We start from the raw sequence: 25,241 nt of genomic DNA, 5'->3' as shown, positions 1-25,241 counted from the left end.
AGCACTGAAGCGTTTTGTCACAAAGAACTGTGGAAAATCACTCTTATATTGCAGTGGTGAGTCACTCTGAGGTGGTGCTTGTTTGTGTGTGTGCTGTCTTTTACAATGTTCCGCTGATATGAAATTTGGAAAATCAGCACTTGCTGTGTGAGTCGCTGTTTTGTATTTATGAGGGTGAGCAAAGAAGGCGCAGAAGTCAAGGTTAGTACTGACAAAACCCTTTCTGATAGTGTAAGCTAAGATATATCAAATTATAATGTTCAAATAAGTAGTTGAAAGTGACAGTAATGCCACGGAAAATCTGATTGGTCAGCAAGGTTGGTAAAACTGACTGAAGATAAATTCATAAATAAGACTGTTTAATTGAATTTATTGATTGCATACCTTTCTCGATTTAGAATACAATTATTTATCTGAGATAGACTATACAAGTTCTGAGTGTTGAAACCACTTTACACTTTATTTTAGAATAAGTGCATAGGGGTAGTGACTGAATTTAGGGCTAACCTTTATCGTTTGTAGCACTGTTTTCATTATTATGTAAGAAACAACTAGTATTTACCACATCTAAAATGATACATAGCAAGTTTTGGTTCTAAATGGGTTCTTCAAGATACAAAAAAAGACCCTTAAGGAGCATTTTAAAGTTCAACTACTGCACACTGGGAAGTCTGCAATCTAGTTTTGCATCTTTAAAAACTTGATTTTAGAAATTGACAAAACTTTGTGCCGTAGATTGATTCAGCGCTTCATTTTAGGTCAAATCAGAGAACAAATGTTTTTAAGTTCTAAAAATAACTGACAAAAGAGTAGATCCTTTAGACTGAATTAGCTTCAAATTAACAAACTTTTGTATTTGTGCTAAGTTAAGAAGAAAAGATTAGTTAATTCCACTAAATTCCTGTTTAATGTTTAACAGTGGAGTTTAAGAGCAACTTTATTGTTAACTCAAGAGATGCACAAGCGATAGCAGTCCCCAGTGTTGTTGTACTTTCTGTTTATTTACTGGCAAATCCTGCAGCTACATCACCATGGTATGGTGCAATAAGCAGATTTTTGGAATTTGTAACACTTTATGTATATATTATAATAGTACTATGTGTCCCCTTAGAAAAGCATACGTTTCCCTAAAAAGATAGCCTGTATTAGTTGTCCCCTGTAGTCTATGACCACAAGGTTACAGTTTACACAAGGTGCACAATGCCAGCCCAGTTGTAGTCTTGTAATATCTAGCTGGGGCATGTAATACATTTTGTTGTCCTGTAGATGTTCAGTCATTTAAAATTTGAATTGTGGATTTCATAAGGTGACATTTATGTATTCACCTTCCTTAAAGGTCTTATTTTATTGTACCACCTCCCTGCCCAAGGAATTTATGGTGAACACTGGCTACAAGCCAATAAAAACAGCAACAAATTGCCAGCAGCATATAGACTGACTTGTGATAGTAGATCAGAGGTTTACAGTAATGCTTCCTTCTTCACATACTTCGTGCAGTTAGGAAAGAAATAATGCGTTAATAGATAAAATAATTACAGAAGCTGGTTTCTGTAGGCCCAGGCCTTTGTTGTTGTTGTTGTGCCGCTAGGGGTCAGTAGAGGCACTTTGCGTTTGTTGTGACGGCGGCGGCCCATTTTCCGCGCAGCTTGCCGTAGGCGCGGTGAAACCTGGGTAGGACGGGGAAAGCGGCGGGAGAGCGGCAATCTAAGCTCATATTTAATTAATCTTTTTCATAGTGAGCATTTATTGAGTGAGTAGTGTGGATTTTTGTCGTATAAATAAGGCAGACGTCTGGTGAAACTACAGGTGCGTGACTTCTTCTGCTGCTGTTGTCCGTTTGTGTTGTGTCGCTTTCAAAGCATTCCCCGGGAAACTGGTTTGAACGTTTGTTTTTGCTTGTCCCTGTTTTTTCAGCGATCCAGCAACAATGGCGAAGGTACAGGTGTTAAATGTGGCTGTTCTAGATAACCCGAGCCCTTTTGGAAACCCTTTTCAGTTTGAAATAACTTTTGAGTGTATGGAAGATCTGCCTGAAGGTGGGTACCGTCGCTGAATAGCTGTCATTATGGCTTGTGTCAGGCCGGAGTCTGGTGATGGTGCTGGCTGTAAAATGGCTAACGGCTAGCCAAATATTAGCTACTTATGCTAACATCAGTGAGAGGGTCGTGTTTGTTAAAAACGTTGGGGTTTCTTTAAAAGCAGCAGTAAAGTAACATAACACAGCTTGACTGTGTTTTTTGTGATGACACATCTCAGAGTTATCCAAGTAAACTCAGACCAGATAGTTCAATAAAATTTGTAAATATGCTCATGTTTTTATAATTCCCCTTGTAATAATGAACCCAACTCTTATCTACGACGTTGCTTATACAGTCCTCTGTGCTGAATAGTCTGTAACATAAAAATCTAAATTGTTATTTTTTACATGTATGCACATAATTTAATTAGGCTGAGAAAAACAGGTTAACTCTTATATTTTACTCTGGCTCTGACCATTTTTTTAACATGTTTGCTTCATTTTATTAATATAAATGCCTTAATCTGTCATAATCAATAATTGTTGACTTGCTCATCTGATTCTTTAATGAGCTGTTTTTTTTTTTCAGTACCACAACCATAATTTTGTGTTTTTCTGTGAAACACGACTTTTCTTTACTCCTTTTTATTTATAGACCTGGAATGGAAGATCATCTATGTGGGCTCAGCAGAGAGTGAAGAGTATGATCAAATTCTCGACTCTGTCTTGGTTGGCCCGGTACCTGCTGGGAGACACATGTTTGTGTTTCAGGTGTGTTTGATGAAAGAAAACTCACAAAAACAGTACAAATCATTTCTTTTGCCACATGGTGGATGAATGGCAGACACATTGCACTTAAGGTTGCTTTGAAAGGCTGCTCTTTAACTGAGCTTCAACAGCATAACCATGTCCAGGCTGAGCTTATTTGTACTTTGACTCTGTTTGACCCAGTGGCGACAGAGACACACTAAAAGCATTGTATTGTAAATTTTGGTCACCTCTTTCATCTCACTGGAGATTGCAGGTCTTCTGTTACACTTTTTGAATTGGTAATTGAATCTTGCTTTAATTTTTTCTGTGCTCTCCTGCTGCTTTTTAATTGTTTCGGAGCAGTTTCTAATCAGCCACTTATACGCATTTCAAGCAACCAGAAGACTACCCTTCAGTTCCCATTTTCATAACTATTTACCTGGCCACGTGACAGTAATGCAGTTCCACATTTGTTGCTTGTCATGTCACTCTTGGAATAGAATGTTTCATGTTTTTGCACGTCTCTTTGTTGTATTTCTGTTGCAGGCTGATGCCCCAAACACTGGCTTGATTCCTGAAAGTGATGCAGTTGGTGTAACTGTAGTGCTGATTACCTGCACATACCGTGGCCAAGAATTCATTCGTATCGGTTACTATGTGAACAATGAATACACAGATCCAGAGCTTCGTGAAAATCCTCCAATCAAGCCAAACTACACACAGGTCAGAAAATGTTTGATATCTGGATGATCTGAATTCTGATGTCAACATAACTGCCTCATCTCTATATTACTGGTTTGCCAGATTTTGGGCAACGGATTGAATATTCTGTTGATTTTTGAAGTGAAAAAATACAGCAAGCATAAGCTAAAAATTAATCATTACAATTTATTTTATGATCTTAAAAAATAGAACATGTTAAACTGCAGCGTGCAAATGTTTAGAAAACCTAATACATCAGTACTTGCATGACATTTTCATCATGCATTGGCAAATTTGTTTAATCCTTTCTTCCTTCTATCTGTGCAGCATTTCCTGGCAGTAACACAATGCTAAAGCAGAATATTTCCACCCATATGCTTGCCAGTAGACAAGATGTTCTGTTGCTTGAGCGGTTGTGGCCATAGAACTCAATCCAGATCTGCCCAGGACACGTTTCCCAAACAAGTCTGGCTTATTGAGGTGTTCCTTTGTAACCCTGACATTAACTTTTGTGACAAGATTCCGGGTATTTCCCCTCTGATGACTCTTCCATGTACATCAGTGGTGCTTTTTATTATGCTAACAGTAGTCCTTGTTTGCGTCACTTGTGTCTCTTCCTCGCGTCTTAGCTCCTCCTTGAGAGGATGATGGCGAGAGACAGGCAAGGAAGAGATGTGTGGATGGGTGACAGTGCAACATTTAATAAAGAAAAATCCATGCATCATACACCTGTGTTTCCTTGCGCCTAGATCCCCACAAAGCCTTTTTGCTTGTTATCTCAAGGTACTTTAAGTAAATGTAGGAACGTCCGTAATGGTGGAGGGGGAATAATTCCCGGGATATAGGAGGAGAGAGCACTGCCTTTTTGTGCAGCAGTGCTACACACTGGAACTGTACACCAAATCCAGGTCCTCTGCTGTCATATGGGAGTTGTGCTTTTTCTTTGTGTCCAGCATTTGAAGAAACAATCCTTTATTGTGTGTTTGCTGCACGGGCCGTGTTTACTTCCTGTTATTTCTAAAATCAACAGATTGTTTAATTTGACCAGGGAGGCCCAAACTTTTGAATATAACTGTATTCCAAGAGCTTGAATGTATAGCGTTCTGTGTCACTGAGGGTCCTTTTGGAATTTTGCATTAAAAAACGTTGACCCTCACAGAAATCATGTTTAAAAGTACATCCTGTAGACATTCATCAAATTTGATTTGAAATACCTTATACTCTATAGAACTACAGTTTTAATATGTGCTTTAATTGTATTAATCAATAAAATAGAAAGGTAGAAATTTAGCAGCATGTCTACCTGGAATTAAAGACTGTCATTCTACCGGGTCAGCACTTTGGAAAAGTAAATACTGTAATTGTATAATTATCACATTCCCGTGGTTATGCAAGTCGTTAAGCAGGAATGTCTGGAAGCAGTGATGTTTGTTCAGATAGTAACTTCAGTAATAAGCCCCTGTGAGTTTTCCTGTAATGACAAAGGATTTTGATTGTAGGTGTCACATTTTTAAGGTGGCTGGCATTTGGAATGAAACCTTTCATTCATAGGTGCAAAAAAAATATTGGATTGAGGGATTGCACTGGCTACGGCTGCAAAGTTGCACGTTATTATATATTTGTGTATGTGATTATTGTTGAATGAATACTAATTGGTGCCTGTGTACCATTGAGTTCACCCTATCTTGCCCTGATTCTAGAGACCACCAGGTCTACCACATAGTAGTAGTGTGCATGTTGGTAAATTTTAGCTGTATCTAACAGACAAATCAGTAATTTAGGGAATTGTTAAATATTTTCAAAAGGATGTTTCCATTTTGTACTAATGATTATATTGACATTTTATGTTTTGCTTAGTCACAGTTATTATACATAGCTTCCCATAATAGGCAAGTTTGATACATTGTACATTTGTAACATTTTTGAATGTTTTAAATCTCTTCTGAATTACACTTATATATAATGTTAACATACAGAAAAAAGTTTTAGATTGCATTAAACTGTTGGATATTGGTGCAAAATATTTCTGTATAGGGCGGTTATGAGGGATATTGCAAAATGACTGTATGTACGTGATTTACATGCACAAAGTATTTATCTCAATGTGCTCCTTTTTCAGCTCCAGAGGAATATTTTAGCATCAAACCCACGTGTTACCAGATTCCATATAAACTGGGAGGGCTGTGCAGAGCGAATGGAAGACTCTGAAAATGTTGATCCTTCTTCAAACTCCATGCTCCCGCCATCCTGTCCCCCAGGCAAAGCTCCACCTTTGGGGATACTACCAGATAACTCTATGGACTTCTTATAGAGATGCCCCTCTGCCTAACGGTGATGACTCACTGCATGAGATGTTACGTTTGATGGATGCCTATGGACATTCTGGTGTGGAAGAACGGATGTACAGACATCCTTGCCTTACAGCTTATGTTCCTGAAACTTCTGAAAAATCAGCTGTCACCTTGGGTTTCAAATGAACATTTGTACCAAGGAAGATTTTGAACATTTTACTGGTTTGATTGTAATTTATAGATGGATAGTTCCCTGCCATGGAAGCAATATTGAAGTATGGAACGGAAACCACAACTATGACTGAACCGAAACATACGAAAGCTGTTGTGTGAGTCACCTTCCTTCCTTTTTTTTGGTGCAGAACGGATTTGTACCCGTTTAAGAGGATTTCAGTACTGAAGCAATAGGCAAATAAATTGCAATATGTTGCTGTACAGGAATTTGATAATCTGCCGTAATATTTGTGTTCAAAACGCACTTAGACTTTTCCTCACGTAGATTGTGGAGTTTTGTATGGGCTGTTACCTCTTCTATGTTTTTTTTTCTCCTGTTTTCAAGTTTGTGTTCCAAATAAAAGAAGGATGTTTTTATTATGTGTCTATGAATAACTGTTCCTAATAAATACTTGGGTTATTTTGCTTGACTTGTTTTTAGAATGCTCCTGAAAACAAATAGGTTTGTCAGGTATGCACTACACATCTGTTTTTTTCCCTGATGCACTTAAACACAACCGAGTGTCAGCTTCGTAGCACAAATGGTGTGAGTATCCCCTCATATTTTCACATTTTACTAAAAATAGCCTGTGCTAACGTCACACCCAATCACAGATAGCTCGGGTAAAGGGGGTGGCTAGGCTACAAAACTGACTATAGAAAATGTCGCACTGCAAAAACGATGATGACTGAAAAATTGCTGCGTTCGATTTGTTTTCGCTGAGAAATTCAGACTTATAAATGCAAACAACCGATAATTTGAAGCAAAAAGAAAAACACGGTTACAGTTATGGGCGTATTGGCTACGAGCAAGTCCGGGAGGCGGGACAAAGCCGTTTGACAGACGAATCGCATCAATGCAATGATTGGAAGTGTTGACGCTTGTCCAATCAACGATTGAATTCGAAATCTGTCACCTAAGTATTCGTTTAGTGAGCCAATCAGAGACAGGCGGAGGCGGGACTCGGTGGATGGATGACTGGAGTTTCCCTTGCGGTCTGAAGATTAATGGAAGGGGGTCTGTTGATCTGAGGAATCGACTATCAGGTGGTCGGTCGCAGGAAACCACTGCACTTGACGGCTTGTTTAGAAACGAATGGAGAAATATCTGTCTTAACAGCGGAAAAAAACGAGTAGCCTGGACACCAGTTTTGTCATCCAGGTTTCCTCTGAAAAGGCCTGCCTACACAGAGATAGCACCTGGTTAGCTCAGGCCAGGATACGACTGCAAGGGACGCTAGAAGCTAACGCTAGCTTCCTCGTTAGACAGACAGAAAACGGCTTTCGACGACCTGTGTCTGGACCGGATTTTTGGACAAACCAAACCTTATCTGGAAATAGAGGACGGTCAAGTGACACCCTAATTCGCCGGTGCTCGCTTGGAAATAGACCAGCTAACAAGCTGACATCCGCTGGCTGTACAGTTAGCTAACGTGCTAGCTTAGCTAACCCACAGCGCAAGTATTAGGTGCAGACTTGGATATACTCGGGTGTCTGGAGTTTCCCGAACTCGTAACGAATAAGTATTGGAGTAAATCTTTTTTCATTCGTTAATCAATAATGATAGCTGTTAGCTAGTAGCTAGCTGTCAGCTTCATTGAGTTCAGCGACAGCGTTAGCGGTGTAATATCACTCAACGACTTGTAAAAGAACTCATTCCGAGCCCAGGGAGTCCACCATCAGCCTGCCATCATGGGCAACACGCCCACCGCAAAGAAAGGCAATGAGATGGAGAGTGGTGAGTACCATTTGCCCGTAGCTGCTGCAGCTAGTTTTATCGTGCTGCTTGCTGCTGGATCGTTTGGTTGTAGTCATTTCCTGTTTCCCACAATGGCAGTGACATAAAATGCACAACTTAACACCCGTGCAGTGCATAAGAGCCCAGAGACCCTCTGTAATTACACCATTTTACATTGCTTCAACACCTTTTCTGATCCAGGAAGTTGGATGAGCTCAATATACTGAACTTTCACAGGGACTGTCTACCCCATGTAAGATGCCCATGGCCATTCATATCCACACCTAAACTTCAGCTAAGTAATTTTTACCGCAAAGTTATGGTCATCTCAATCGAACAGCAGAGGATGTTATTCATTTTCTTTGCCCATGCTGTGAGAAAGCTCGTGATTAAATGCCCCAGGTTATATTCAGAGGTATCAGTGAGGATGACAACAAGTAGTCTTATACAACAGTCATAGGTTTGCATGTGGTTTATGTGTTCCACATATTTTTTTCTCCTGTTATAAGGTTATGGAATGCTGCAATAACATTGCAACCCTAAACCCTTGTGCTGAATTGTTATCTAATGCACTTTTTAAAATAATGTAATCATTCCAGGACAAAACAGTCCTCTTTGTACATGAAAGAGGTTTGATTTTTAAAATAAATGCAGTCAAGATGCATGTACTGTCTCAGAATGTTTACATTGTCATGAATTGAATCTGTCCGCTGACTGTGTTTAAGAGTAACTGAGCAGAAGGGTGTTGGTTGTTATCAGTGGAATAAAAAGCCACCAGGACATTGTCATATGATGCATGAGGGTGATCCTCTCCAGGCAGAAACTTGGGAGTTAAGGAGTCTCTTGAACAACATGTGATGAGCAGCATTTGGAACAAGGGCACTTGTATGTGTCATTGAGTGTGCGTGTTTGCGTGCATGCTGCAGAGAGAGAGGGAGGCACTTTGCTTTTTTGATAATTGCTTTGTATGTTATTGCTCTGCACAACTTCCTGTTTCCTTAATGAACTTCACAAACATCAAATTGATTTGTTTTTCTTGCTGTCTTAATTTCTAGAAAAGGATAAAGAATCAGAAGCATAGCCTAACAACAACTAATTATTATCAAGTATGAACTTGAGTGTTCAATGACTACGTTTCGGGGGAAATTATTCTATTTTTTATTATAATGTTTCTTGACTAAAGTTCACTGGACCTAGAGAAGACTTGGGAGGACACTGTTTTATGTTTCTATCCATAACACCATAAATAACGCTTAAGTGTGCGATGTCTGAACGGGTATCTGTGAAATGAGCATCAGCTCCTTGTTGCTGGTAGAGAGTAGGTGTGAAGAATGGCCTCCTGTCTCTGTAACGTTAACCCGTCCTTGGCAACCCATGTAACAAGGCCATGACTTTCAGGTGTCGGAGCACAAATGTTTGTTTTTTTACGTCCTTTATTAAGAATGGAAATTTGAGTATTAGTTGGCTAAAAACAGGGAAGGAGAAAGCACTGCTGTTGGGAGGGTTGTTCGTATGTCATGCTTCACTTCCTTATCAGCCTGATCACTCTGGGCCCACCCTGATCCCCAGAGACAGGTGCAGACCAGGGGTCCAGAGCGCACACCCCAGAGTGTAATTTTCCACAGAGCAGAGTAGAGATTAAGGACAACATGACGGCTCGTTTTGGTTTTGACGGAAAATGGAAAGAGAGTGTTGAGAGCCGGTTCAGGTGTGCAGCGTCTGTTGTCACTGAACTTTCCAGGTTGCAGAAGACGAGTGGAGAGCCACCGCACTGCTATACCGAGCTAATTTCTGGCCCACAGGAAGAAGCAGGGCGGATAGACACTATGAACTGCAGCAGGAAGTGAAGGAGCAAGGAAGGTCCAGCCCATGCTCTGCACAGTTGGTCATCGCCTCCTCTGCTCTATAACCTAAACACAGCCGACCGAGATAGCTTGAAGTTTTGGCCTTTAAGACGCTGTTGGTATTACATTTTGTGGATTTTCCGCTTGGTAAAACATCCGGAAGTACTGCACTTTTGAAACTCTACAAAGGCTATCAGCTGGCTTCCTCCAGCCTTGTAAGATGTCTGTTATTCACAAGCTGGCAGGAAGGCTGTTTCATCGAGCTGGACCGTGTCTAGGGGACATAGGTAGTGGAGAAGGCAGACATGACCAACCGCAGGAGGAGCTAGAGGCTTGCAGCTGGAGTGAGTTTTCATGCTGGTGCTGGAGAAGAGCATGGGTTAGGGGTGGAGCTGGAGTTCACACCATGTCCTACAAGCTTAGCCCGTCACAGACTGATCTGAAACTCCTATATTTAACAGATAACCAAGCTGCATTTTTTTTGATGATGTTTGTTACTAATTTTATCTTGTGACCTGGTGAGTTGAGTGCTTGTGGCTGTGGTGAAGTTATCTGTCATACTAGCAGACATTGGATGTACCGGTTTATTATTTAAGGCCTGTAGCCAGGTCATATGTATGCGTATGTCCATGTATACAAATTTACTCAAACAGAGTAGTCCGTTGTTTGTCTCAGCTCTGTTACCTATTGTTTTCTAGTTACAGGGAAAAAAGGAAGGTATTTCTCACTTACTGTGAAAGCGTTTTGTCAGCTGCACTGCAAAACACTATCAGCCTTAAACTACACAGTGCAAAAATGAATCTGTTTACACTCCAACACTCTTTATATTTGTTATACTTTCAGGTAATTCTTCAGATTAATAATATACATCTCCAACCTCACACTTCTTAAACATCTGCGCATGACCGTAATCATAACCAGTTTATGACAAGGGATGGTTGTAATGAATTGTGAGTCTTTTGAATTTGACCATATAATGAGGTGGCACTCTGTCCAAGTGCAACTCCCTGTGTCTATAAATATCAGCGTGGTTCATGTCCTGCCCCTGCTCTGCACACACAGCTGGTTTGTGTAATAGGGGCAGGCAGGTTTGTGTTTGGATCGCTCATCACTTCCTGTCTCCAGTTAAAGGGGCTTTGTTAAAAGCTTGCACTGATTATCAGTAGACCTTACATTTGAAATGCCAATCAGCTGCCTCAGACTAGCTTACAGCACCAAACTAGCCACTCGGCAAACTGCCACACTCCAGGGAATTATCCTGAGATCTAGCAGGATCTAGCAGAGGACAACTGACAATGAAGTTGAGTGTTTGGACCAGGAACAGTAATTTCCTTAGGATTTGGTGCAAAACAGATGGTAGTAGAGTGAATCCTTGTCTGCTGGTCTATCTTCTAAAGCTACAGGTAGTGTTGCTGAAATTATTTGCTCACTATAACGCATTCAGCCATGGCATATTGTAATACTGTGCTGAAGAAATGAGGGCACCCAAAGAAACAGGAGGAACCCTGCAAAATGTATGTTAATTGGAGACTATACATCTCAGCATCAAAATTCATAGGCAGGAGGTTTTAATCTAACTAACTAGCTAAAACTATAAGAACAAAATAACAATATGTAATTGGCACTACATGCACACTTTAACCTTGCAAAGATTTTTTTTGTGTGTGTTAGACGGTAGACTTCTGTATGAAATACACTCCTATGCAGAAAAAAGGAAAGCGACATTCTCACCGTTTCATTTTTCAGCCTTGGGGTCACTGTAATACTTCACAATTTTAATAAGAACAGCTACACGCTGAAACTGATGGATGCAGGCATTATGCCTGTTCTCCAAGTGCATTTCAGTAGTAGAGAAAAGGACATGAAAGTGTAAGTTGACTGAAGACTCAGTCTCTTAGCTCCTCTGCTCCTGAATTGGTTGGTAATTTAACTAGCTCTTTAAATTCAGGACAGTACAACATAAAGTGACTTTCCGTTGGCAGCTTTGTTAGTAACTGTCCTCTGCCTGTATTGAGCAGCTGATGACTAAAATTGATTTCTCACCTTTACAGGCTTGTAAACACATCTTTAGTTTACATGCTGCTCTGTTTGCCTTCTTAACTGTTATGCACCACATGCCATCTGAACAAGGCCTTGTGTAGCCTGAGAACCGATTTGGCGCGCTTCGCAGTTGAATGTCGGTCAGCTCGCCCTAATATAACCCCTCTGTTCCTGCGTCAGAGTGGGCCAGTGAGGCCCAGGGGAGAGATGTAGGATTGATTTTTGGAGGATCAATTCAGCACTGGCACTACACAGACTCTCTGGTGCATTTGCGCTGGGAGAAAAAGTTTCACTGTGGTTTGTGCATTCCTGCTTTGCTAGTGTCTCCTGAGAGGGCCACTTTTATGTTTTCGAAAACACCCAGATCATCTCTGAAAATTTATCATCACTGATGTGACATCTGATTGCTTCTGCTAATTAGGGAAAGTTTGAGTTGCATCTAGATGTGTCTAGTTCATCTCAAGGGTCTTTACTTAGGCCTAGTTTTCCATAGGACTTCATCTCTGGGTTTTCTAAATATACCAGCTGGTGTTTTACGCCCCTCCCCCTGGTGATTATGCCCCTGTGAAGATCAATATATAGCCTCTGAGTATGCATATGTGTGTATTTGTGTGTGTGTTTGAAATGAGAGGGAACAGCAGAGAGTACTTTGTGTACAGAATAAATATTGATACTAACCAAGCAAGGGTCCAATTGATCTGTGTGAGTGTAACGGGAGCAGCAGTGCTCTCCACGCTACGTTTGACTGTACACTGGAGGTGGATGTTACTTTTTGAACTTGGTCTCCAGCAAGGTGCAAGTCCCAGGAAAGACTGAATACGCTCTGTCGGCAAGGACACTCGACTGGTTTTTGTGGATGTGTGGGGCTGCCGATCTGACCAGAGTGCTTTCAGAGGGGGAGGATAGGTCATGAGTCAGTGGCTGTGAAGGAAGAGGCCAAGGAAGAAGTACAGAGGCGACTTTGCAGGGCTAATGTGTGACAGGAAGAGCTCCAGAAGGCATGCAGGGAAGAGGGAGTCATCTTCGCGTTCAGGTGAATCAGGGTCGCGCTCGGCAGATGCTGCAGCACCAGAGGTACCCATAGTCCTCCCAGATGGTAAGGAATTTGAGGTTACAGATGAGTCCGAGTGTGGAGTTTTAGTTTATCACCTGCAACTCCTCCTGTGGCTGTCATGGCAGCCAAGCCTCCTAAATCAAACAAATAGAGAGGCTAAATGAAGACCAAGAGAATTCCTTGAAGAAAGGTGTTGATTTGGCTATTTAGCTCCCTCTACTTTTTCCACAGCACCTATGTTTTTCCTCTGCGCAGTTCCAAATTGTGCCAGTAATCACTCCATTTGTGGCTGTTTCTGCTTAAAGTGGAAGTTAAGCAACTTTCACGGGAAATGTTTTCTCCCTGGTGACCAATCTGCTTCCATTGCTCTCTGTGGGAGCAACAGCACACTTGACATGTTTATGTGAACTTTGGTCTTTGCAGTCCTTGCTGGCTTTCTCCCATCCTATTGTTGGAGGTGCTGGTCTTTAGAGAATTTGCAGGAAATCACATTAGCTAGATCAGGATTAAACTTTGGTGTAGTTTTGAGTGCATGTGTGTAAATATTTGCATGAGAAATTTATGTGTAGGCGGTTCCTACTTGTTTGCAACATTCTCAGTATATAAATTTAATGTTCTGATTTGAACATTACTTCAAGAGGTCATTAGTTTAAATATTAATATCACAAAGCTGATACATGAATTGCTTTCATTATTGACAGCTGACTGGCTTTATTTAAACTGTGCCCTAGGCTGTTGTTTTGCATTGATTACCTATGCAGACAGAAATTCCACATTATCCTGAAAGGCTTAGCATGGGATATGTTTCCACTGCTTTCTAGTAGATCATACATTTTCGCAATACTTTTAGCATGTTTGTAAGCAATTATTATAATCTGTTATTTCTGTGTGAAACTCAGTCTAATGTTTGTGACAGCTTATGTCTACACTGCTGTGAAGTCAGTTTCTTTGTAAACACTTTTTAAAAACAGCGTGCATTGACCAAAATGCTGTACAGATAAAAGAACAACCTTAAATACAATTAAAACAATAAAACGGTACAAGATTTCTTTTGATCTAATGCAGTTAAAGAGAAGAAATTATTCTGTGCACTTGATCGACCTTAATTGTAGCAATACAGCAGCACAGTAAATTAATATTATTGTCCTTTCTCTTGCAGTAGTTGTTCATTTACAACCTCCACTGTCTCGTGTCCAAGACCAACAGTAGATATAGAAATACTCCCTTAGCTGCTGTGGCTGGTACACAGATAGTAAGGAGGAATGGGGAAGGGCTGGTTATCTGCATGTTCTCACAGAGCCATGTGATTATCCTCATAAAGATAAGAAGACAAAATGAGCTTCTCTATATGACAGTTAGTGCCAGGTTACCATAATCTGTCCACAGGTATGACTGTTGACCTATAATTGCATGTAATGTGCTGGTATGCCCTGCATGGCATGCTTATTTTTGGACTGCTAAGTCATATGCTGTTTTCAGAGAGAGCTAGAGTAGATTTGTTTTTAGAAAGACATAGTAGCACCACGTTAAAATACACTGTTAGCCTAAATGTACTTATTTTTCCATATCAAATGTATTATTCTACAACGGTGCCTTCAAGAAAGTCCAATTTAAGTCTCAGACTTTTGAAGATGAGTTTCTTTGTTGCCACCCTTAAGGCCTCCGTGAAATGTCAGAAAATTCTTATCATGTGCTTACACTTGTTTTCCTTATTGAAAGCAGCTCTGAATTACTCAAAAATAGACCATTAAGTGACCTCATTCAACTTTTGGAAGATGCACAAGCTTGTTTTTATCATGCTACTTCCCAACACTACTCAGCTTGTGCAGGGACAATAAACAAGCAGCAATGGAAACTATTAAGGGCCGGCTGACTATTAGATTCAGTACTCAGCATTTTGCAATTATCTGTGTCATTTTGAAAGTGATTCCTAATAAAATAAAAGAATTAACAAAAAAACATTTTGTTGGCTCTGAAGCAGCGACTGTGCTTCATCTGTACTCACCAGTCTCTGGGCTTTGGTTGGTTACATAAATGTATATCCAGGGTTCCATAGTAGCTTTTCCTCTGTGTGCAAAGGTGCTACCAACTTTCTCAGCTGGCCCTCCCATTTTGTTACATAATTGCCACAACTATTAATCTACCTTGCATGCTGATGAATAGTTGTCTTACATAACCTAATTTTGCATTGATGTAAAGTTTGATAGTAACTCTATATTTGCAAAAATATTTCAATATGAAAATATATGTATTTTGTCACCGGTTTTTGCCCTGAAGTTGTCTAAGGTCGCTGCTATAAACTGAACACAGGCTAAACTTCTCGCTAGCTAAACATCTGCTTATCTACAGATGCAATTTACTGATGCTCCCTAAACCCCTGAAATAGAAACAGTAGACCCTGCTTGGAGGCTGCAATGTCTCACCACAGAGTTACTAGAGCCATCTAGAGCCCTTATATCGGCTTTTAATACTCTGTTATTAGTCTTCTTTATCACTAACACATGCTTCTGAGAAAATCCATGTTGACCACTAGAAACAATAAGGAATTAAATTCAAAATTCTAGGTACGATTGAGGTTTACATTTCGAGTTGCCCACTGCAACGCGGTTAAGTCAGTGTTGCTTTGGCTTTGCATTTTGATTTGGTGACTTGCTGGAAATAGCCTGTTAAGTCTGCACAAGTTTTTCTTGCAATATCTGGGGCTAGGATGAAAGCGGTAGTCACCAAGAGACGTGGGCCCAAGATGAGATGCTGACAGATAAATGCAGACTGTCCTTGACAGTATTTATATGGTTGTACACATAATCACATAACTTGAACTATGCTCACTACCTCATAAAAGAGTCCACATTTTATCGTATAGTGCCAAGGTGTGATCTTTTCTGGGTCTCAGTGATAAGGTTAGGATGACCCACTATTTAAAATAATTTTAGATCTAATAGTGTCTCTGAGTAATACACCCTTTTTTCTGTTTGCAGTGAAGGAGTTTCTTGCCAAAGCCAAAGAAGACTTCCTGAAAAAATGGGAGAATCCAGCACAGGTAAGACAGTGAAACGTGCATTTCCATTTCAGTGTAATCATTACTGTTTCTTTTTTTAGCCTTTTTATTATTATTGCACAGTGGTATTACACTTTGGCTAAGAGATAAGCTTCTATTTTTAAGTGTTCAGACACCTTGGTGCGATAATGTACTTTGGCCAACAGTTCACTCTGATAGAGTGAGAGTCATGGAAATAGTCCTGTCCCTGAACAGATGAATGTCTATTTATTTTAGAGGGCCAGTGCACCCTCTGCTGGGCTGATATGAAATATATGCTTATACAGTGTATATTATATTTTTTCCAACGGTGCACCCCTCAGGTACTCTCAAATAGAAGACATGCCAGATTATAACAACAGCAATTCATTCATTAAAACATTTTATTGACATGACAATGACTTTTTGTTTATGCTTTATTCAGGAAAAATAGTTAAAGTATGGACACTTTCCACTTACCGACTTCTTCTTCTATCCCTCAGCAAACTGCGGCACTGGACCACTTTGAGCGTCTGAAGACTTTAGGCACTGGTTCATTTGGTCGAGTCATGTTGGTGAAGCACAAAGAGACAGGCCAGCATTTTGCCATGAAAATACTTGACAAACAGAAGGTACAGTACTTTGAAGAATGGCTTTCAAGAGTACAAAACTTGGTAAATAAATGTAAATGCCTGACTTTGTAATGGTGATACTGTCTCTTGTTAATATTGTAATACACCAACACAGTATTTGTATGAATATTTTCCTATTTAAACATTTAATGAGAGAAGAGCGACTAGTCCATCTGCACTTTCAAGTACTAATTTTAGTCTCTTTACGATAACTTCAGAGTTCAAATGTCCCACAGTGCCAGAAAGACCTTCTGACTTTACCACATGTTGATGTTAGAAATTGTTACCAATTGCGATTTTGAGATTAAATCTTCTGCGGTAATGGAGGAATTTGTTGTTAAACTAGTTGTATAGTTATATATTAGAAGTGCTAAGACAATGATAATGTTATTTATGTATTTTTTAGCAAGCAAAATATATTTTTCCTAAATACACATCTACTCTGACCCCTTATAGGTCGTGAAGCTGAAGCAGATAGAACACACGCTGAACGAGAAACGTATCCTGCAAGCTGTCAGCTTTCCCTTCCTGGTGCGACTGGAACACTCTTTTAAGGTATGTATTTAGGTGTTCGTCTGTAAATCTATGTTCACCTCATCTTTCTATGTGGGTTTTGCATATTAAATTAAGACATTTCTTGTCTCCCTGCAGGATAACAGTAATCTCTATATGATAATGGAGTATGTGCCTGGAGGTGAAATGTTCTCTCACTTAAGGAGGATTGGTAGATTCAGGTAAGTTGACTTTTCAGTTAACTCAACCTACATATTTCCATGCATTACTAGTTGACTGTAAATACTGAGGCTCATGTGTTTTGCAGTGAACCACATGCCCGCTTTTACGCAGCCCAGATTGTACTGACCTTTGAATACCTTCACTCACTGGATCTCATCTACCGAGATCTGAAGCCGGAGAACCTGCTCATCGACCAGCAAGGTTACATACAGGCAAGGATTACATGTTGTTTTGTTTTTTAGCCATCTACAACAGTATTACACAAAAGTGCTCGTTGTATGTGACCAGTATTCAGAGCTGTACTCTCTTGACCTTAGGTAACAGATTTTGGATTTGCGAAAAGGGTGAAGGGCCGAACCTGGACGCTTTGCGGGACTCCAGAGTACCTGGCGCCAGAGATCATCCTCAGTAAGGTCAGTGTTGAGCTCAGCCCAGGATGAGACGTGCTGAGGGGTGTAGTATGAAGCATTTCTACATATCTAGGCTTTCTTTGTATAAGCTGGCTCAATAAAGCCTAAAACCTCAGTCAGAGATAATGGTTGTCACAGTGGTGGTTATCAGCTCCTCTATTAAGCAGGTTTATTATTATTATTATTATTACTATTATATTGTAATTATTTAGTAACCAGACGTTCACCTAAAAAGAGGAAATTAAAACATCATGTGCCACCTATTTCAGTCAAACTGAACAGGCTGTTATAAATGGAGATGTGTGAAGATAACAAACATTGATTATGGTAAATAGCGATGTTGCTGCAAATGTAGTCTGCCACTGCTCATTTCAAGTGGCTTTGTCCTTCCTTCCTCTTTCTATGTGTTACCATTTTCTTATGAACAACCTCCGAGCAGTAACCGATCACACTGAAAATCTCAAATTTTACCAAGAGTTTGGATCATACAGTATAACACCTGTGTTAGGTTATCTTTCTGGATCACAGTGCTTGCCCATCTGCATGCAAATGTTTTATTAAAACAATTCCATCCATCATGATTTTGAGTGAATACAGAGCTGCATTCTTCGGTTAGCTCTGCCCAAAACAACTGTGTTTGGTTTAAAGAAATAAAAACAAGCCAGAGCGTTTACAAAATGGGTTGGTAAAGCAAGACCACTGCAAATTATATTAGGGAGGAATGGTGGAGAACTCTGTAATTTTTTGGACAAATTATAGTAAAATAATGATAAATACCAAGAAACTAATCTGTTTTCTAACCTGTGTTCTGTTAGAAAGGACTTGGCAGCAAATGAAACATAAAAACAGATGATGTTTATGTCACAGTGGCAGTGTGGGAGTTAATGAATCAATCTGCGAGTCAGTACCGGAAACCATTTCATTGTCAACAGTCTAGTGAGTGTTTTGTTTGAGCACACAGTTTATTCCTGACGTGATTGCATTTTTTCAGGGTTACAATAAAGCAGTGGACTGGTGGGCCCTGGGAGTACTGATATATGAGATGGCTGCTGGATACCCCCCCTTCTTTGCTGACCAGCCCATTCAGATTTATGAAAAGATTGTATCAGGGAAGGTGAGTTTGGAGAAGGCTACTTGAATAGTCCATTTACACTTTTCCTCCATCAAAGAATGATAGTTTTTAAATGTACTGTCAGCAAATTAAACATAATTTCAAAAACCCCAAATGCTTTCTGGTAGAAATCATCTCTCAGTGATAGCATTATCACAGTACTACCTTCTTAACTTTATAAATTGTGATGTTTATGTAAAGATAAAGGAAACATTTGATTCATGATTCCATTTATAGACTACTTTGGTGTCTGATTGACTAACCTTTATTTGCACCCTCAGAAGCACCGCATCAGCAAAATCAAGGAAAAATCTAATTTACAGTTAACTCATCAATTCTTTCCCCCTTTGCGTTGGAATTCTTTCTTTATGGTGGTTATTTTTTTTCTTTACTTATTAATATGATATATCACAAGGAAATACATCCCCTCTTTAAGTAAATCTTCTGCTTTCCTTTAATTATTTTTGGATTTATTATAAAATACTTGATACTAGTGGCATATGTGCTGATGTTTTCACAGCACACAAGAATCACTGACTTGACAGTTTACGAGGTTACAGTACGTCACTGTCATATACTGTAAATTGTACGTTCCAGTAAGTCATGTGTGCGACTACAGTTAAAGCTTGTAGATGCGTCATCCCTGGCTTTCATGTATAGTCATAGCTCAGTGATGGTGAGAAAGGCAAATAAACTATGAAGACAAAAATATCAAGGGAAAATGGAATAGTGAAAACAAATAGACATGTCGCAATCAGCACATCGCATCTCAGTTCAGCATGAAGCCATGTGCCTGTTGCTCTGTTTGTGTCCACACATTTCAGAAGTGCTCAAATCTCAACACATAAATATCCTATTAAAAAAAACAGTGAAAAGAAAGGATATCACAAAAATATGTTAAACAGTGCGATACTGTAACATTTTTTTTTTTTAAAAAAGTAAAACTGTGGAAAAAAATGGCAAATAATTGTAAATGATGTTTTGGCAGGTTTGAATACCATAAAAGAGTGTAATTTTACAGTAACATACTGTTAATTACTATTCACAAAATTTTGATATGGACAGATGTGGTCTTTTTTTTTACAGTCAGCATGTAAATTAATAACTATTTTCTGTGATTGTGCTAGATATGATCAATAATTTAACAACAGGAAAATTATGTAAAGTAAAAATCAAAAAACATACAAATTTTAAATCTTTAATATTCATATTTAATTTAATGACTATTATCTCAAAAATAATACTGATATTAAATGCAGTAAAAAAAAAGTGTCAGTTTATGGTCAAACAGTGTTAAAAAAACTTATTACCATTTGTGAATATACATATTTTAACATGTAATTTTATTTTTTTTTTCTGTGATTTTAAGAGTTGTTAGATTTTTTCCTGTTCAGGAAAAAATACTGATAAAAACTTGATACAGTGTAGTGAAGTAAAAAGCAAGAAACGTGTTCCATCACATATCTTCAGTGTGGACACGCTGTTAGTGTCATTTTAAGTTGCACGTCTCGTAGCACTTCACACCATTGAGACCTTGCACTAATCTATAGCTATAGACCACAGTCCTTCAGTCTGTTTCGAAACAAAAGCGTAAAATCCAGAATGCTGGGCCTGAGAACACACACTAACATTTCTTTTACTGTTTCCAGGTTCGCTTTCCATCCCACTTCAGCTCAGACCTGAAGGATCTGTTGAGAAATTTGCTGCAGGTGGACCTTACCAAGCGCTTTGGCAACCTCAGGAATGGAGTCAATGATATCAAGGGTCACAAGTGGTTTGCCACCACTGATTGGATTGCCATCTACCAGAGGAAGGTTAGAGGCCAGCCTCCATACAGTAGTGATATTCACAAATGGAGCCTTCCTCTTCTGTTTGCATCATACGGGCAGAAGAAAAACATGTTTTATTATTATTACTTTGCCTTTATTGGATATTTGGAAGTGAGTAGGCAGAAAGGAAATAGGGAGTGTTGAAAGGAGGTTACATGCAACACAGGTCTTTGGCTAGATTTGAAGGAGCCCCAAGGAAGATGGGTTTAATGAGACTTTGGTCAGTAGAGGTGTCTTTAGTCTGCATCTGTGGCTACGGGTAATTTCACACCATCTGTTCGTCCTCTGCACAGTGGATATTGCATTGGAGGCTAATGGAAAAATGTCCGAAACACGCAGGACATGTGTTTCCCTTAGTTTAGTTTTTTTTTTTTTCGTAACATAGCAGCTAGTTGATTCAGGAAGATTATAGCAGTACTGCAACATAATTTCAAAATTCTAAAGCAGACCAGGAGAAGAAATGTGTCCTTCATTTGACAATACAATAAGAATACAAACAGAATCCAGTTTTTAGAAACTCAGGTTTAGTTGTATAAAATCACCTACAATTGTCAAAAGATTTCTAATAAATAGTGAGAAAGGCTGTGAAAATTGCTACCCAGACGGAGACACTCAGGCGTCTAACAAATGCTGGCAGTTAAAGGTTAATTAAAATACAGGCTATAGAAACAGTACATTAGAGGAAATACTGTAAGAACACTACAAGAGCAAGATCATTCTTTTTGTCTTAATTTATTTCAAAAAGAAAAACTCCCACTCTTACGCTTTTAGTTGTAGTATCAGTATTACAGTCTCTGCTAATACATGATGCAAATGAATGCAGCAAGTTCATATTTGTTTCTCCCAGCTGATGAATTTCATTCAGAGAAACCTGAGTTATCACCAGCTGAATTTAAAATAGATGAGCTGGCTTCAGGGAAAGCAAACGACCACACACACGATCATACAGCTAGTCCTGCAATGTGACGAGAGGTAGATGAATCTTCCAAGTATTCAAGTGGGATTTCTTGATTTCTTGAATGCATTTTATTCCCGTTTTAATCTCTTTATGTTAACACGTGCATCTATAAATAAATCTCAATCTGTTTTTCACTATTTAATCTCTGAAGACTTCTTCCAATGTCATCCAGTAGTTTATGACCTTGCTGCTCTCCATTAAACCACTCTGCATCATTCTGATGATTTTTACCGTCCTGTGTGTTCCAGGTTGAAGCTCCCTTTATTCCTAAGTGCAAAGGCCCTGGTGACACAAGCAACTTTGATGACTACGAGGAAGAGGAAATCAGAGTCTCCTTCACAGAGAAGTGTGCAAAGGAGTTTGCCGAGTTCTAGATTCCAACCACAAGTAGCGGACACGAGAGAGAGAGAGGGGATTTAGAAAGTAAAAGGGGGTCTGAACACAGGAAGCACTAGCGTGGACTGATAACTTGCTTATTTGTGATGAGGATAACAATGTAAAATCCCCCAATGGAAAGGTAGGCAAAGTGAAGACAGATCCAACAGAACCAGCAGTGTTGCCTTTTCTGATTGTTTCTCAACTGTTACCTATTCATTTTATTTATCCCTCTTGTGTTTGTGGCAGGGGCTTGACGAGAACAGGCACAGGTTGTGACTGTTCAGCTAGACTTGTATCTTTCTGATGGTGTAATGACAGTCTTTGCAGGTTGAGGCACTGATTTTCTGTTAAGGTACTGAATCTGCTAGGCTCCTTTTTTTCTTTTTTTTTGAATGGGCACTTCTCTACAAGTTTCTCTAAGAATGATTGTTGTATCTTGTCACCCCGGTTACCCCACTCCTTCCCCACCTTCTCCATCTCTCCATTCTGAATCTGTCCAAGCAATACCAAGTCCAACAGATGTGCCTATCATAATGCCAACTGGTTGGAAAACTGTGTTGAAAGAATTGGTGCAGAGTTGCGGCTGTCTGCGGCGGCATCGGTCCTCGTGCCCGTTTTGATTGAAAGCTTGAAAACTCTCTGCACCTGCCTTTGTCTGCTCAATGTGGCATGATTATTGGGTAGATGATGCACTCTGCTGCTTGCACTTGAAGCAGTGGTGACCTCTTTGATCAGAGTGAAAATGATTTATCACAGTAAACTTCTGGGTCTTAGTCCTTCGGGGACCTGTGAGAAGTAAACATGAGGTCTGGATTTAAGTCTGTCTTTCTCTTAGCTGAATTTATTAGAGCATTTTAAAAATCTTATTGGTGATCATTTTGTCCTTTTTATGTCAAATCTCTGTGCTTGTGTGTTATTTAGTGCTCAAGGGTGGGTTAAAAAGCTGTGATTTAGCAGCAGCTAACATTGTGGTCACACTCCTGACTATTGTTTATTTAATTCATAGAACATTTATACATGTATATTGATATATGATAGAGAACATGAAATATCCATCTTTTTCAAAAATTGTCTCATAGCTGTGAAACTGAATTAAGATTTCATAAATAAACGGATATATAAATTCTGCCAAATTTGCAAACTGAGAACATTGCAGTTTTCTGTATGTAACTATGACGGTGGTGGATTTTAATACGCAAAACAGTAGCAAAACGTTTCAACAACATGTGCATGTTATTTTTGTATAATATCACTTTTAAAGAAAGATGGCAGAGCATTGTGTTTTATTTGTGCTGACGTACCCGAGATCGTGGATAACATGTTTAATATTAAAATGGACACTCAGTGCTCTATTGAAGATGGAACAGGACCCAGTGAAATGTGTCTGGGCTCAGTTCATTATCCAGCTGTAGGGCAACAGTTTGCAGATAACTGTCACTGAACTTGTGCTTCTCACCTTGACAATTGTTTTTTTTTCCCCCTTTTCTCTTTCTCATGTATGTTCCTTACATGTAACACCTTCACATAGATTTGCAGTCCAACCTCATTTTTTGTGGGGGACTGTTGGATTGAAGTGTTTTGTTTCCAGTTTTCAGCTTTCTATGTAACAAATTAAACTAAGGAAGCTATCCTAAAGCTGTCCCCTTTTGCCAAGTTTATTTCTGTGGATGCAAGACAATCGCAGACCAAATCTTATTGCTGGTTTGTCAACTGAACACATTGTTTTTGGTTCGATGAAGGATGTACGCTTTCGCCCACTCACCCGCCCCCTCCATAGGCCCTATAGGTGCTAGACTTTGTCCATCTCACTGAAAAGCTTCTGTGAATTGTTTGATGTGCTTCAGTCTATCTGTCATGAATTCTTGTAAACATGACATTTTTAGAATGTTTTTGGACTAAATGATTTCAGTAGGCTTGTGTAATTATTTTTGGCAGTGTCTTAATGTAATTGAGATCAAACGCAGGATACCTATTTGAATGTCTTGAACAGTCTGATGGAGATGTTTCAGTGCTGTTTGGAAACGTGTGTATTTTTTTCTTTCTATTTTTTTTTTTTTTTTTTTTTTACAATACACATTTCTTTGGTGAGCTTGGTTTTTTTTTTTCCTTGCATGTAGTAAAACAGCCCAGTAGCGAGACTTCCCCTGGACCTGTTCGAGAAATCATTGTTTCCGCAGCTAACAGTCTTGTTGCTGATTAACCTTTGATTTGTTAGAGCATCACACTAAACCGTGCAGTGGATCACCAACCAACTTGTCCAGTCTTTTTCAAAATAGTGAAGCACACGCCATACCTTTTCAGATTGAATTCCTCTGTGCTAATTCTTTGAAACCTTCAAGACACAATGTAATGCTTTGACGAGAGCACATGTAATATCTTTTCGCCTTTAAGTCCTGACAAATAACTAAATCAGAGTTGGTGGGTAGAAGGCAATGCCACTCGATCCACTTCAGACACTGAAGCCATCACAGTGGGGTTTTTTTGTTTCTTTGTTTCCCATTCAAAACTTCTTGTCAGTTGTCTTTATTTTCTTTTTTTCTATCAGCTGAACACTATCAACTGCTCTGTGCTACTTTAAGTTTTTCTCCTGTTTGCCTTCTATTTTCATCAGGTCTCCACACACTCTTCATTCAGACATAACACTTTTTACATCTGAGATGTTTTGCGCTCATATTTTCTAATTGTATTTTCAAAAAAAGGAAGAAAAAAAAGCAAAAACAACATTAATCTTTTTTCCTCATGACCTGGGTACAGTGATTGTGTAGTCTATTGTACCTTTTGGGAAACAATACTGTATATCCTTGCCTTTGACAGTCTTAACTATCTTACCCTCTGGAGAACTTGACAGATACCCTTAGAACACAATGAGTATGTTAAAAAAAAATATATACATAAAGTAATATTTTGCAAAATGTATCATTCCAATAAAGTTTTACTTGTTAAGACTAACATGTCTGGGTTATATGTTAGCTCTCTTTTCACCTCATGCAATGTCACACACATTTGTTTAGTTACAATCTTTATAAAATGTTTCCTGTAACATGCAAATCTCAGAAATATTTGCAGGTTCAGGCTGGTTGCAGCTGGATAAGAGGAACATACATGTTGGTAGGTGGTGACACTGTATTTTCACTGTCCTGTCTGTTACTGTGAATGTTTTAGGAGTCTGGCAGGCGTAATTAAATAATGCAGTGTTATGGTCAACCTGTCACAGTATGGGATCAGTTACCAGCTAGCTTTAGGAAGCCACTTCCCAAGCGTATCCCCCCTCCTCGGTGTGCTCCTTTTTCATGATTGCGTCAGTTGAATGCAAAGGTTTGGTTCATTTTTAAAGCGAGAACAAATTAATGTAACCCCTGCAGCAAATACACATCAGAAATCTTAGCAATTTAGACACTACTTGCAGCTAATTTGATTTAACTGTGACATATACAAATAGTATGTTCCAAAAGCTTGCAATTCTTCAGCCTTTTTTCAGTTGCAGTCTCCTGATGTGACTGCATGAGATGCTTATCCAGAATTT

At 39.2% G+C, this 25,241-nt stretch overlaps 2 protein-coding genes across 3 annotated transcripts; both read left to right on the top strand.

Annotated features, from left to right (window-relative positions):
* Window positions 1-1,644: 1,644 nt before the first annotated feature.
* asf1ba (anti-silencing function 1Ba histone chaperone) lies at window positions 1,645-6,404 on the top strand. The gene is made up of 5 exons (XM_023277927.3): window positions 1,645-1,806; window positions 1,915-2,036; window positions 2,673-2,788; window positions 3,314-3,490; window positions 5,589-6,404. The coding sequence occupies exons 2-5, from the start codon at window positions 1,928-1,930 to the stop codon at window positions 5,778-5,780; spliced, it is 594 nt and encodes a 197-aa protein (XP_023133695.1). The 5' UTR covers window positions 1,645-1,806; window positions 1,915-1,927; the 3' UTR covers window positions 5,781-6,404.
* A 537-nt stretch (window positions 6,405-6,941) lies between these two features.
* Window positions 6,942-24,667, top strand: prkacaa (protein kinase, cAMP-dependent, catalytic, alpha, genome duplicate a). 2 transcript variants are annotated; one of them, XM_023277926.3, is made up of 10 exons: window positions 6,942-7,711; window positions 15,628-15,689; window positions 16,169-16,297; window positions 16,754-16,852; window positions 16,949-17,031; window positions 17,118-17,244; window positions 17,350-17,445; window positions 18,434-18,556; window positions 20,203-20,367; window positions 21,589-24,667. In XM_023277926.3, the coding sequence occupies exons 1-10, from the start codon at window positions 7,666-7,668 to the stop codon at window positions 21,712-21,714; spliced, it is 1,056 nt and encodes a 351-aa protein (XP_023133694.1). In that variant the 5' UTR covers window positions 6,942-7,665; the 3' UTR covers window positions 21,715-24,667. The 2 variants fall into 2 exon arrangements, with proteins under 2 accessions (XP_023133694.1, XP_023133693.1); XM_023277925.3 differs by lacking the exon at window positions 6,942-7,711 and adding an exon at window positions 12,228-12,691.
* The last annotated feature ends 574 nt before the right edge of the window (window positions 24,668-25,241 follow it).

This window comes from Amphiprion ocellaris, chromosome 19 (genome assembly GCF_022539595.1).
Source record: "Amphiprion ocellaris isolate individual 3 ecotype Okinawa chromosome 19, ASM2253959v1, whole genome shotgun sequence".
In the NCBI taxonomy this organism is placed as follows: Eukaryota; Metazoa; Chordata; class Actinopteri; family Pomacentridae; genus Amphiprion; species Amphiprion ocellaris.
Note: the sequence above shows the minus strand (reverse complement) of the source record. Positions and strands in the feature narration are given on the sequence as shown.

Coding starts and splice junctions, on each gene's coding strand:
- asf1ba (XM_023277927.3), top strand. CDS start 1,928: ATGGCGAAGGTACAGGTGTTAAATGTGGCTGTTCTAGATAACCCGAGC. Junction 2,789..3,313: donor GACACATGTTTGTGTTTCAG/GTGTGTTTGATG, acceptor TTTCTGTTGCAG/GCTGATGCCCCAAACACTGG. Junction 3,491..5,588: donor TCAAGCCAAACTACACACAG/GTCAGAAAATGT, acceptor CTCCTTTTTCAG/CTCCAGAGGAATATTTTAGC.
- prkacaa (XM_023277925.3), top strand. CDS start 12,568: ATGTGTGACAGGAAGAGCTCCAGAAGGCATGCAGGGAAGAGGGAGTCA. Junction 12,692..15,627: donor ACCCATAGTCCTCCCAGATG/GTAAGGAATTTG, acceptor TTCTGTTTGCAG/TGAAGGAGTTTCTTGCCAAA. Junction 18,557..20,202: donor AAAAGATTGTATCAGGGAAG/GTGAGTTTGGAG, acceptor TACTGTTTCCAG/GTTCGCTTTCCATCCCACTT.